Genomic DNA, 13828 nt, shown 5'->3' with positions numbered 1-13828 from the left:
TAACACTCTCCCCTACCCCGCCACACTCCGTGTTCCATAACACTGTCCCCTACCCCGCCGCACTCCGTGTTCCGTAACACTCTCCTCTACCCTGCCACCCTGTCTTCCATAACGCTCTCCCCTAACACTGTCCCCTACCCCGCCACACTGTCTTCCATAACACTGTCCCCTACCCCACCACGCTCTGTTCTCCATAACACTATCTCCTACCCGATCACACACCTGTTTTCCTAGAAATCACCACTCTAAATTGTTCCCTTTGTAGCCATATGTACATTTTCTGTTTCTGTGTGTCTCTGTATGTACATATGCATAGAAGTGCATAGATAAAATATATATCCTTTTCAAAAAATCTTAAGTGGGACTCTGGCTATGCATATTATTCTGTAACTTGTTATTTGGATTAACACTGTGTCTTAGACATCTTTCTATGTAGAGCATATAGAGCTTCCTTGTTCTTTTAAATGGCAGTATATTTGTCTATGGAAGGACTTAATTTATTTAACCCATACCTTGTTGATGGCTTGTGTTTTGCTTTTATTTTTTCCTGTTTGTTTTTGCTGTTACAAGAAATGCTTCCTTCCATCTTAGTGTATCTGCCTTTGTACCCTTGAATGAGAAAGTTGCTGCTTCAAAGGATGTGTTCATTTTGAATTATGATAGGTGTTGCTTATTTTTCCTCCAATGATACACTGATGTATCCCCCCTGCCCACAATGTATGGTCATGCCTGTTTTCTCATCCCCTTACCAGTACTGGACATTGGGCAGTAATAAACTTTTAAAGATTTGCTACTCAGGCTAAAAGTTCTCTTTGTTTTAGGGTGCCTTTCCTCATTTGAATGAAGTGAAGATTCTTCCTTGTTTAGTGACCATTTGTCTTTATTTTTCTGTGAACTGCTTTTGTCACTTTTCTGTTGTCTTTTTTGTCTTTTTCCTAAAGCACACTTTGTAGCCCTTTGTTGTAAAATGTTGGAAATATTTTTCCCAGTTTGTCATTTTATCTTTGACTTTATGACTGTCTTTCTATTCCCCAGTAGGAAGTACTTAATTTTTATGTACTCATATTTGGTAGGCTTTTTCTTTATAGGTTCTTTTGGCTGTAAGGATACATTTAAACCCAGCTATTGCTCATTTAAATTAGAAGCTTTTCCATTAGAACCACACTGACGATTTCTTTAAATATAGCTTGAAAAAAATTTTCCCCTATTCTTTTAGCTGTTGTTCTTGAGAATAATGTGTTTTTAAAGGAATATCTACAAGTGGAAATGGTGATGATATCCAGCAAATTTTTTTTAATGGTATAAAACCATTTGTACTCCTTGAGTAATTTTTTGGTAAAAAATTTGTACTCCTTTAGTAATTATTTAAAAAATGATCAGAGGATGCATTTTTTAACTGTTTTATTTTTTGAATTATTGTTTAACTTATTATATGTATTCATTTCTACAGAATTATAAGGCTGTCTGCAGAGATTTGAAAAATGGCAACAAATGAAAGTGTCAGCATCTTTAGTTCAGCATCCTTGGCTGTGGAATATGTAGATTCACTTTTACCTGAGAATCCTCTGCAAGAACCATTTAAAAATGCTTGGAACTATATGTTGAATAATTATACAAAGTTCCAGATTGCAACATGGGGATCCCTTATAGTTCATGAAGCCCTTTATTTCTCGTTCTGTTTACCTGGATTTTTATTTCAATTTATACCTTATATGAAAAAATACAAAATTCAAAAGGTGAGTATAAGTGACTAGAAATAGAATGTTATCATTAATGTTGCTGAATATTTTAAAAGTAAATAGGGCTTTGTTTTGAGAGGCTAAATCAGTGATATCCAATAGAAATATAATGAAGCCACGTGTGTAATTTTAAATTTTCTAACAGAATACATAGAAAAGGTAAAAATAAATAAGGAAATTAATTTCATAATGTGTATTATTTAACTCAGTAAGTGTAAACTATTGCTGGGTACAGGGTCCATGCCTGTAATTCCAGCACTTTGGGAGGCCAAGGCAGGAGGATTGCTTGAGGCCAGGAGTTCAAGACCATCCTGGGAAACCTAGCAAGACCCTGTCTCTACAAAAAAATACAAAAATACCCAGGCATGGTAATGTAAGTCCTAGCTACTTATGAGGCTGAAGCAGAAGGATTGCACCACTATACTCTAGCGCAGGCGACAGAGTGAGACCTTGTCTCATAAAAGAATAAGAAATAAATGTAAATTATTATTTCAACCAGTAATCAAAATCTTAAAAATGCTTAATGAGATATTTAATAAGTCTTTGCAATCCCGAGTATATTTTACATTAATTTTAGTCTATCTCAATTTAGGCTAGCCATGTTTAAAGTGTTTGGTAGCCACATGTTACTAGCTGCTCCTGAATTGAATAACACAGTCCTAGGTCATTATTGATAATATTTCAAGAATAGTTTATTAGATTGGGCTTGAAGTAGATGTGATGGTTATCTAATTTAAGTTTACACATTTTAATGTTTAAGCTAGCTGGAAAGGAAAGGTACGGTGATTTGTGCATATTTTTCAGTTCACCCCAACTCTATGTTCCAGCAAATCTCAGGGACTGTTAATACAGTATGACCTTGATCAGGGCTATCAAAGTTTTTTTCCCCTAAATATATGGTAGGTAGTTCTGCAGCATTCATATCATCCCAAATAAGGAGGTGAAGCTCCTCGTTTCTGGATATTTGCTTCATTGCACTAAATATTGAGAGGTCGCTATGTACATGACAAGGTGGAATCTAGTATGTAGTCTATGAGCTTGACATGAGAATTTGGCGTAGCTTATTAGAAAGATGAATTATTTGTCAGCATCTGGTAAGCTGATGATAGTTTCTAGTGTTTACTGTTTACTTTTCGAAAAAGTCGTTCCAAACTAAAATTCAAGGGCATACAGTCTTGGTAGAAAGTAGACCGCTGAGAATACTCATCTGTGGAAAGTAATTTCCATTCACTCAGTACAATTGGCCCTCCTTATCCATGGGTTATGTATCCATGGATCCAACCAACCGCAGATCAGAAATATTCAGGGGAAAAAATTGTGTCTATACTGTACATGTACAGTCTTTTTTTCCTTGTCATTATTCCAAATAACAACTATTTATAGAGCATTTGCATTTTATTAAGTATTATAAGTACTGTAGAGATGATTTCAAGTATACGGGAGGATACGTGTAAGGTTATAGATTATGTCAAATACTATGTCATTTTGTTATCAAGCACTTGAGCATCTTCAGATTTTGGTGTTTGCAGAAAGTCCCAGAACCAGTCCCCCAAAGATACCAAGGGACAACTGTATATATTTTGGATGGCAGTCTGTACACATTCTCTGTTATCATTCTGTTAGTTTCACAGCCTCTCCCAGAGGCTCACTTTAAGCAAGTGTTAATATTAATCCTCTCTGGGGATAATACAGGGATCAGATGACGGCAGACTCCAGGCCAAAGGTAAACAGAGCAAAGGGTAAAGGTGAAGGAAATGAAAAATAATGTAACCCAAAGGAGAGTATTCTGTGACCCTCAATTAAGGTCACAGAAGTTCCAAAGTGCTTTTTAGAAAAGCACCTGCTTTGAAAGGCAGAATTAAGTTTGGATGTCTCAGTTCTAATGCACCTTTAGGGTGATTGTGGCTGCCGTGTGTCACCCAGTGATTTATTTATAGAGCTGATGCATTGTATGGCTGGCCAGGCAAAAGCATCCTTTTTCTCCTTCACTGCATTTTCCAAGTGACTCATTGGTTGGAAGTAGTAACCTTTCCAGAGAGAGGAAGAGCTTATTCAGGCAAGGGTATATGAGCAGCTTTAAAATATAGTGTGGCAAAGGAAAGAATAAGCTGTAGTCAAGTTGGTCAGAACTAGTTGTTTATGAACAGATTGAAAGGCTGGGTAATATGGCTTCAAGTCTGTACTCAGCAAGTCTTTACGTTTCATAGCCATTAAAGTCCATGCTTTGAGCATTTTTGATAAAACGTGATTTTTAAATCAGGACTAGTTTTCACAAGTTAAAGGAGTTTTAAAAGAAACCAAAATATCAATACTAATTAATTACAGGTTTATGCATTTTGAAGGCAGATACCCTGATTAACAATGAGGGTATCAATTGTTTAAGAGAAAATATTTGAGAATTATATTTAACATATACAATATGTGTTTTTATTCTTAAAATTGTCAAAAAGAAGAAGCTGGTGGTGGTGGTGGTGAAATAGTACTAAAGACTTTCTGCTTTCAAACAGAACAGACAACTGGAGAGCTAATGCACATCCTTGCTAGTTAGGGGAAATTTCACAGGAATGAAAAAGTAAAGCAGACTTTGCAGGATCTATTTCTTTCAAAAAAAAAAATCATACATCTTAGTAATTCTCCAAAAATTTTCCTCAAAGATAAATGTACTAAAAATATTATTTCTGAAGTGTGTGGCCCTTGTAAAGGTATTCCTTTATATTAAGTACAGTTATGCATAAAGTAAAATGTGGTAAACTTTCATTTTGCACTAGGTATGAATTTGTATTGCTAACTGTAACTAATTTATGTATACTCTAAATGGTATAGCATGTGATTTTATTATAGTTGATTAACTTTGTAATTTCTGTGACTACATCGGTATCACAGTCTACCCGGGAAATTGAGTTTGTTAGCCATAGTTTCTGTAGGAGACAGTACTATTGCCAAATGAAGCCTGAATCTTTCATTTATTTCGTCCCCAATTACAGAGTGAAGGTTTAGAGGAGTGGGGTTAGATAATGCTCAGATTAGAAATACAAAGGGAGTTGTCAGATCCTCTCATTTTACTGTTGAAGAAACTGAGTTGTAAACATTACAAGAGCTAGTTAACTTGTGAGTAGCAGCCCTGGTATTAGAGCACAAGTCTCTGGATTGATTCTTAGTTCAGTGCTTTTCCTATTTTTGTCGGGAAGATAACCCTTAAAGAATTTCAAGAACAGAACTGGATCTGGAGACCTAGATTTTAGTTAGTCCTACTTCTGCTAATAACTGCGTGTGTGACCCTTCCCAAGCTGGTTGACCTCTTTGGGCTTCTACTGATGCTCAGTAGTTCCCATACTTTGGATATCATGTTGAAATAAAATAGTTTTGTTGGCAGATTTCTGAGTTTTTCAGCAGTGACATTTAAAACGAAGCAATAACTGATACTTATTGTCACCATCGTTTTGTAAAACCCAAAGCACTTTTTTTATATCTTAAGTGCAGTCCTATAAATTGAATACATTTAGTTAGTTTTTGTTTTGTTTTGTTTTGCTTTGCTTTGTTTTTTATAATGGCTTGCTAAGCAAATGGGTATCCTGATGAGGTCTTAAGAACATCTCATGTTGATCTAACTTTTCTCATTTTGACTGGAATCTGTGAACTCCATAATCAGGACACATCTCTGTACCTCTCAACACAGAGAGTTTGTAATTCTGTCATTGGATATGAACAAAAGTGCACCTATTTATTGGAATGAATACCACTGAGTGCCTGGAAGCATCGACTTACGGTGTACAAGGCTTCCAATGCTTCGTGTACAACTTCTTCAATTGCGGACACCCACCTGTAATCTTAGCGTATTATATTTCTTCTTCTCTGAAACTTCTGGTAAAAGAAGTGAAGTGAATGATGTGTGGCAGCAAAGACTGGAGAATTATTCATTCTATAGTGTTTCTTTGTTTGAGATCATTATGGCTGGGTGCATCTGTTAACAGTTTCTTCACCTAAAGTAGTGATAGTAGTTGTCAAGAATTTAGAAAGTAAAGATTCCTGAGTCTTAGTTACTATAAAGTTAACATTTAACTGACATAGAATTAAGGTCTAACATAAACAGAGAAAAAATTAGGTCAAGTTAAACTCTGATAGCAGAGATTAATATTAGATATTGTGATTTTTCTCCATAGGATAAGCCAGAGACATGGGAAAACCAATGGAAATGTTTCAAAGTTCTTCTCTTTAATCACTTCTGTATCCAGCTGCCTTTGATTTGTGGAACCTATTATTTTACAGAGTATTTCAATATTCCTTATGATTGGGAAAGAATGCCAAGATGGTATGTAGATAAAAATTTGGCTTTTACATGCAATTGTGGCTTATTCAATTAAGTTATAGTTAATGTTTACCTTTTTTCTTAATTTTAATTAATGTTTGTTCTAAACTTTGGAAGTAAATAAATAGTAGAAAACTAAACCATAGTAAGATCTTAAAATGTTTCCATTTTTGCATCTTTTAAATATTTTATTGGAAGGTGAGCGTCTAGTATCAGAAGTTTCCATAACATCTTTTGTATGTTTATATACATATGTAAGTGCTTATGTTGACAAAAAAATGTCACATTTTAAGTTTAAAATAAATGAAATATATGAGAATCATTTACGAGGTTTGTAGAAATTGTGTTCGTATAAACAAAAATATGTACATATATATACACATATATATACACACACACATATATATATACACTTAACAGGGATACCTCTTGTGAAACGTGTCATTAGGCAAGTTGTGCAAACATTGTAATGAAATGAAATTGGTCTAGTGGGCAGTCTCTTTAACCTTACATCAGATTATGTAGCGGTATCTGGTGGTTTTGAGAATTTATTTATGAATATATCCAATTAGGTCAACCTGGTAACCTGGGGTGTTTAGTTTTATGTAATGTCTCAAGCATCCCCACTAAAAGTCTGGATAGTTTAAAGAAACATTATTTCTTACACATTACAACATTTTTATCTTAAAGGTATTTTCTTTTGGCAAGATGCTTTGGCTGTGCAGTCATTGAAGATACTTGGCACTATTTTCTGCATAGACTCTTACACCACAAAAGAATATACAAATATATTCATAAAGTTCATCATGAGTTTCAGGTATGTGAGAGTTATATTTAATTCTTTCTGTTCAAGGCAAAATGTCTGTTTTTTTTTTTTTTTTTTTTTTTTTTTGAGACGGAGTCTTGCTCTGTCGCCCAGGCTGGAGTACAGTGGCCAGATCTCAGCTCACTGCAAGCTCTGCCTCCTGGGTTCACGCCATTCTCCTGCCTCAGCCTCCGAGTAGCTGGGACTACAGGCGCCGCCACCTCGCCCGGCTAGTTTTTTGTATTTTTTTAGTAGAGACGGGGTTTCACCATGTTAGCCAGGGTGGTCTCGATCTCCTGACCTCGTGATCCACCCGCCTCGGCCTCCCAAAGTGCTGGGATTACAGGCTTGAGCCACCGCGCCCGGCCCAAAATGTCTGTTTTCATTGCCCGAGCATTTTTCTGAAATTGTTGGTGACGTTTTTATTTTCTTTTCCTTTGGCATGATTATTAAGAACAACACACACACACATACAAACAAGTCAGTTCTACACATTGTCTTCATTATTTAAATTCCATGGTAAAGTGAGATCTGAAAGAAAAGTATTACATGAAAGTTTGGACTTCCATCCTTGTGGACAGTGCTACACTGGCACAGCTAGATCCTCACATTGCTAACTCCCACAAAAACAGTGACTTTTATTAGAACTGCTTTTTTTTTTTTTTTTTTTTTTTTTTGGAGACGGAGTTTTGTTCTTGTTGTCCAGTCTGGACTGCAATGGCATGAGCTCAGCTCACTGCAACCTTCACCTCCTGGATTCAAGCGATTCTCCTGCCTCAGCTTCTCAAGTAGCTGGGATTACAGGCATGCATCACCATGCGTGGCTAATTTTGTATTTTTAGTAGAGACGGGATTTCACTATGTTGGTCAGGCTGGTCTCAAACTCTGACCTTGGGTGATCCACCCACCTTGGACTCCCAAAGTGTTGGGATTACAGGTGTGAGCTACCATGCCTGGCCTATTAGAATTGCTTTGATGTAGCTTTATCAAACTGGCTATGTATGTTTTGCATTGATCGTGGTTACATGGTATGCAAGTGTATGGCTAGATAAATCATCACTACATATAGAATCAATATAACTTTGTGAAACTTTATGCGTAAATAGAATATATGTATTAGTGAAGTTCTCCAGTGAAGCAGAATCATTGGGGCATATATACACAGAGAGAGAGATTTCTTTTAAGGAATTGGCTCATGCAAGTGTGGGGCTATCAAGTCTGAAATCTGTAAAGCAGGCTACAGACTGGAAATCCGGGTAAGAATTGTTGCAGCATTGCGTCCAAATTCTGTGGCACAGCAAGTTGGAAACTCAGGCAGGGTTTCGGTGTTGCAGTCTTGAGGATCCTTCAGGAAACCTCAGCCTTTATCCTGAAGGCCTTCAGATGATTGGATGAAGCCCACCCTCATTATGAAGGGTAATCACCTTTACTCAGAGTCTACTGATTTAAATGTTAACAACATCTAAAAAATACCTTCACAACAACATCTAGACTGATATTAATCAAACAGTTGGGTATCATAGCCTAGCCAAGTTGACACATAAGATTAACCATCACAATAGCTAAGAAATTAAGAATTTCTTATCTGTTTGTTTTAGGCTCCATTTGGAATGGAAGCTGAATATGCACATCCTTTAGAGACTCTAATTCTTGGAACTGGATTTTTCATTGGCATCGTGCTTTTGTGTGATCATGTAATTCTTCTTTGGGCATGGGTGACCATTCGTTTATTAGAAACTATTGATGTCCATAGGTGAGTATTGATTTCTGTTCAGGTATAAAATATAATGAAATATATTTATTTTCATGGCTGTCAGATTATCATATTTCTAAGTAGACTAATAGGAGAAGTTAATCTTCTTAATGTTATATTAAGAAAACATAATTGTTGGATATAAGTTTAAATAATAGTTGTTTTTACCTTCTAGCCTATGCTGTTCTAATTTTTGTAGTGATAATGTGTTATTAGGGCAAATAGATATATAGGACAGCAATTTCTTTATCCTTCTGTAATAAACCTAAACCTAACTCATATTTGAAAAAAATATCAAAGCATTCGGCCTTCATTGAATAAGACTTTCTAATCTCTACTGTTCAGCACTGATAAAAGCACTTGCAAGATGAAACTACTGCTTGTAGTATGTACATATTTCAAATGCTTCCTTTCTGTTGATTGGAAGACATTTTATGGTAAATTATTTCTATTGAATGCCTTCTTAAATGCTTATTCTAATTGTTCATTATTTTTTAATTATATGTTCATTGCATTTTGACTTGGGACGTACTTTTGTACTCATGAATGCAGAATATCAAATTCTAAGAATTATTTTTAAAGTGCTAAAGTAGCAAAATTAATGCTTCTAGTCCTAGCCAGAGAATATTCTTCTGTAGAAAAATTGTAATTAACATTTCTTCCATTTTTTTCTATCCACTGTTTCTTTCTGCCTTCCTTCCTCTAAGCCCCTCAAAGGAAGAGAGGGTTAGAGAGATTCACATAAGTATAACTGGATGTCTGGTTGTAGATATGTAGTTAGAAATAAAGGAGCATACTTTAAATGGGACTCTTTTTTGAAGCCATTTGTCTTCTCCCAACTGTAGAAAAGTACACTGGTATTTTGGTTAATTGTGGTACATTTGATTCCAACTTGTCATTGCCTAAAAAACTAAATGAAGTTGCTATACAGGGATTCATGGGCCTGCCCTTTTTAATACTTGATACTAATTTTATGTGACTTTCCCTAAAAACATATTTAGTGTTTTGGGCTTCATTTACAAGTGTTGTAGATTATGGTGAGAAAGCTTCCTCTAAAACATAAAAGAAAATTAATTCTTAAAAATCTGTGTCTAAAGATTCATTACTATAATCCCTCTCTTCCATCATTCACATATTTTATCATAAAATAAATGATTTACGTAGTTTTTTTAAAGGATTTTTTTTCTTAGACTGGTTTCTAGAATATACACCATTTTCTGTGTTTGCTGTTTGTGAACATCTTAGAAATAAAGTGGTCTAGGCAAAGTGGAGTGTTACCTAAATTGGTTAATGTGAACACATGATTATTAATAGAAACAACAATTATTTGAGATGTATTTATTCCTTAATAATCTTTGTCATTTTTGTTTCAGTGGTTATGATATTCCTCTCAACCCTTTAAATCTGATCCCTTTCTATGCTGGTTCTCGGCACCATGATTTCCACCACATGAACTTCATTGGAAACTATGCTTCAACATTTACATGGTGGGATCGACTTTTTGGAACAGACGCTCAATATCATGCCTATAATGAAAAGAGGAAGAAGTTTGAGAAAAAGACTGAATAAGTATCTCATGTAAACCTTCCTGAAAGATAAACGTTTTCCTGAATTCAGAAGCTAGTAGCTAACATCGCGTCTGGGGAGCAGAAATAAGTATGTCTTCTGGCTACTAAGTGATAAAAAGAACATTAACAACCTTTAATTACCTTCCTAGTGGGAACTTTTTCTACTTTACCTACAAGTTCTATATATGTAGAAATGAATGAATATATATTTAAGTACAGTTTTCATGAGAAAGTTTTAAAGGCCATGTTCCTAAGCTTCCAAGAAGGTTTTGGGTACTAGAAGTATTCATCTATGACTTTTCTCCCAGTAAAACCATAGGCCTGAAGTTGACATTGGTCTTTAAATCTTTTAGATATATCCTGGTCATTTCAGAAAATTCTTCATAGTGGTGTTGGCCTTATATTTAACTTTTTTGGGTTTTGTTTTTTGAGATGAAGCCACACTGTGTCGCCTAGGCTGGAGTGTAGCGTCACAATCTCGGCTCACTGCAACCTCTGCCTCCCAGTTCAAGCAATTCTCCTGCCTCAGCCTCCCAAGTAGCTGGGATTACAGGCACCCACCACCTTGTCCAGCTAATTTTTGTATTTTTGTAGAGATGGGTTTCACAGTGTTGGCCAGGCTGGTCTTGAACTTCTGACCTCAAGTGATCTGCCCACTTTGGCCTCCCAAAGTGCTGGGATTATAGGTATAAGCCACTGCGCCCAGCCTTTTTAACTAAATTTAAACATGTTTTAGAATTTGCCTAAAGATCAAAATGTCATGGATTGAACCTCATCAATTGATGGCAGTGAGTGACTGAAGCTTCCAAATCAAGAAAAGCCAGCACCAAGAACTTCCATTCTAATCTAGAGCTGACCAGTTTGAGCTGATTCTCTTTGAAGAGTCCTTCTTGATTGCAGTGCAGTACTGGCATTTCTGAGTGGATGGATATAAGTGGAGTATTTTAGTCTAAAGGCTTTTCAAGTTACTTGAATTTTTTAAAACATTGAGGAGCTTTATTTCTATTTACCCTTTCATTTTTGTATATCAAATTTCCATTGTCATTAAAAACTGTATCTTGAAAGTTTGTGAACTGACTTGCTGTATTTGCACTTTGAGCTCTTGAAATAAATGTGATTTTTGTCTGATTATCTGGTCTGATTTCCAGTTTTAAACATTAACTGTCACCTGTTATTCTTAAAATTGAAAGTACAGAAATTAAGTTATTAAGTTTTACAATAGAAGGATTGGTTTCTATTTTTTTTTAAGTGCTTCCTTTGCCGAAATGTTTTCTGGCTGTTTGAACATGAATTTTTCAGGTTTAATTATTGTGGGAAATCATCTTGACCTAGTAAAGCAATACATATTGAAGCAGCTCTTTGCCCTGCTTAGATAATGTATGTTTTCTGTACAGTTGAAGAATAGAGCTAAACTTTTCAGGACTGGTAGTATCTCAAGTATCTAAGTTGTAACTCATCAAGGGTTGGTAATTCTTAGATATGGTGGTAATTGTTTTTATTTTTTTAACTGTGGAGTCATTATCTGGTGACTTCCTTTTTTTTTCTTTTTTTGAAAGCTTACGCAGTAAAGATGTCCAAGTAAGGGATTCAGGTACTTAAAACTGACAATGTTTTGTTTGTAGGTCATGCTTTATACCTTGTATGTGGTTCATATGCCCACCGTGTGTGTGTGTGTGTGTACGTGTGTAAATTTGTTACAACCCTCAAGCAACAAATTTGGGGCTGGCTGCAATTAAAATTGTGCTGTTTGCTACAAATAGAGCTACCATACGATCCAGAAATCCCATTACTGGGCAGTTATCTAAAGGAAGTGAAATCTGTATATGGACGAGACATCTGCACCCTCAAGTTTATTGTAGCACTTCACAATAGCCAAGAGAGGGAATCAACGTAGGTGTGGATTAAGAAAATGTGGCATATATACACAATGGAATACGTCTCAGCCACAAAAAAGGAACCTTGTCATTTGTGGCAACATGGAAGGAACTGGAAGACACTGTGTTAGGTGAAATAAGCCAGGAACAAAGTTAAATGCTGCGTGTTCTCACTCGTGGAAGCTAAAAAGAGTTGATCTCAGTAGTAAAATACCAGAGGACACTTGAGGCTGGGAAGGGGAGGGAGCACAGAGGGATAGAAACAGATTTGTTAAAGAATATAAAATTACAGTTGGAAGGGAGAAATACTAATGTTAGAAATACTAACAAACAGATTTGTTAAAGAAATAAAATGTACAGTTGGAAGGGAGAAATACCACCAGGATGACTATAGCTAAAAGGGGAATATTGACTGTTCCCAACACAAATGATCAATGTCTAAGTTAATGGATGTGCTAATCACTATACATTATATGTATTGAAATGTCACTGTGTACTCCACAAATATGTACAACTGTATGTCAATTTAAAGAGTGTGCTTTTATTTTGGGAGGCCAAGGCGGGTGGATTCCCTGAGGTCAGGAGTTCGAGACCAGCCTGACCCAAATGGTGAAACCCCATCTCTACTAAAGATACAAAAAATTAGCCGGACATTGTGGCGGGTGTGGTGGCAGGCATCTGTAATCCTGGCTACTCGGGAGGCTGAGGCAGGAGAATGGCTTGAACCCAGGAGGTGGACATTGCAGTGAGCTGAGGTCACACCATTGCACACCAACCTGGGCAACAAGAGCGGGAAACTCCATCTCAAAAAAAAAAAAAAGAGTCTACTGTTTAGTTATAACTATAAGAATTATTTTATCTTCTACCTTTTACTCCCTAGTACTCATGGAATGCCCAGTATCTGAATTAGCAATAAAAGGTGACTCCCTGTTAGCACTTAGGGAGAGAGTGACACCTGCTGCTGGAAGCTCTGCTAAATGTTTTAAACCAACTTGGTAAATTCCAACTCATGCTTCGTACTACACGTTTATTGCGTACTTCCTTTGTGTCCTGAGTTGTGCTATGTTTAGTATGCTGTGATTTTAATGCACGTTCTCATTTAATTTCTGAAGTAGATGCTATTTTCTCTATTTGACAGATGAGAGAATTGTCTGAGAGGTTCAGATCACAGGCCTGGTCTTTTGACTTTTGAAACTGTGCTTGTGGCTACTATGTTCACTATGCTGGAGAGTTGCATCTTCTATAAAACTCGTAGGGAATACTTTTAAAAGTGATGTTTGAAGAGAAATAAAGTTCTAAACCAGTAGTCATCCAGGAAGTGCTAAGACACATACAAGTATGTTCGTATGGAGTAGACAGACTTTCAGCTAACTTACCAGCCAAACCTTTCTTTTTAAAATTTCCTAAATTAAGCTTCTAACTATACTGGCATTTGATAATGAGACAAAAATAAATATGAAGACTAGAATACAAAACAGAGTACATAACTCTGACTCTAGCAAATAATTCACAAGATTTTTTTTTTTTTTTTTTTTTTAAGACAGGGTCTTGCTCTGTCTCCCACTGGAGTGCAATGGTGCCATCTTGGCTCACTGCAGCCTCCACCTCCTGGGTTCAAGTGATCCTCCCATCTCAGTCTCCTGAGTAGCTAGGACCACAGGTGTGTGCCACCACATGCAGCTAGTTTATTTTTTGTAGAGAAGAGGCCGCACTATGTTGCCCAGGCTGATCTTGAACTGGCTCAAGTGATCCTCCCACTTCAGCCTCCGTGCCCCGCTGACAA

At 36.3% G+C, this 13828-nt stretch overlaps 1 protein-coding gene across 1 annotated transcript in view; it reads left to right on the top strand.

The window, feature by feature from the left end:
* MSMO1 (methylsterol monooxygenase 1) overlaps positions 1 to 11392 on the top strand; it is a 16115-nt gene extending 4723 nt beyond the window's left edge. The window contains exons 2-6 of the mRNA XM_023228550.1: positions 1451 to 1736; positions 5900 to 6048; positions 6736 to 6862; positions 8449 to 8603; positions 9977 to 11392. Of these exons, the coding sequence (XP_023084318.1) occupies positions 1482 to 1736; positions 5900 to 6048; positions 6736 to 6862; positions 8449 to 8603; positions 9977 to 10172 (882 nt within the window). The 5' untranslated portion in view covers positions 1451 to 1481 and the 3' untranslated portion in view covers positions 10173 to 11392. The remainder of the gene's footprint in view (positions 1 to 1450; positions 1737 to 5899; positions 6049 to 6735; positions 6863 to 8448; positions 8604 to 9976) is intronic.
* Positions 11393 to 13828: the final 2436 nt, after the last annotated feature.

This window comes from Piliocolobus tephrosceles, chromosome 3, assembly GCF_002776525.5.
Source record: "Piliocolobus tephrosceles isolate RC106 chromosome 3, ASM277652v3, whole genome shotgun sequence".
Taxonomy (NCBI): Eukaryota; Metazoa; Chordata; class Mammalia; order Primates; family Cercopithecidae; genus Piliocolobus; species Piliocolobus tephrosceles.
Note: the sequence above shows the minus strand (reverse complement) of the source record. Positions and strands in the feature narration are given on the sequence as shown.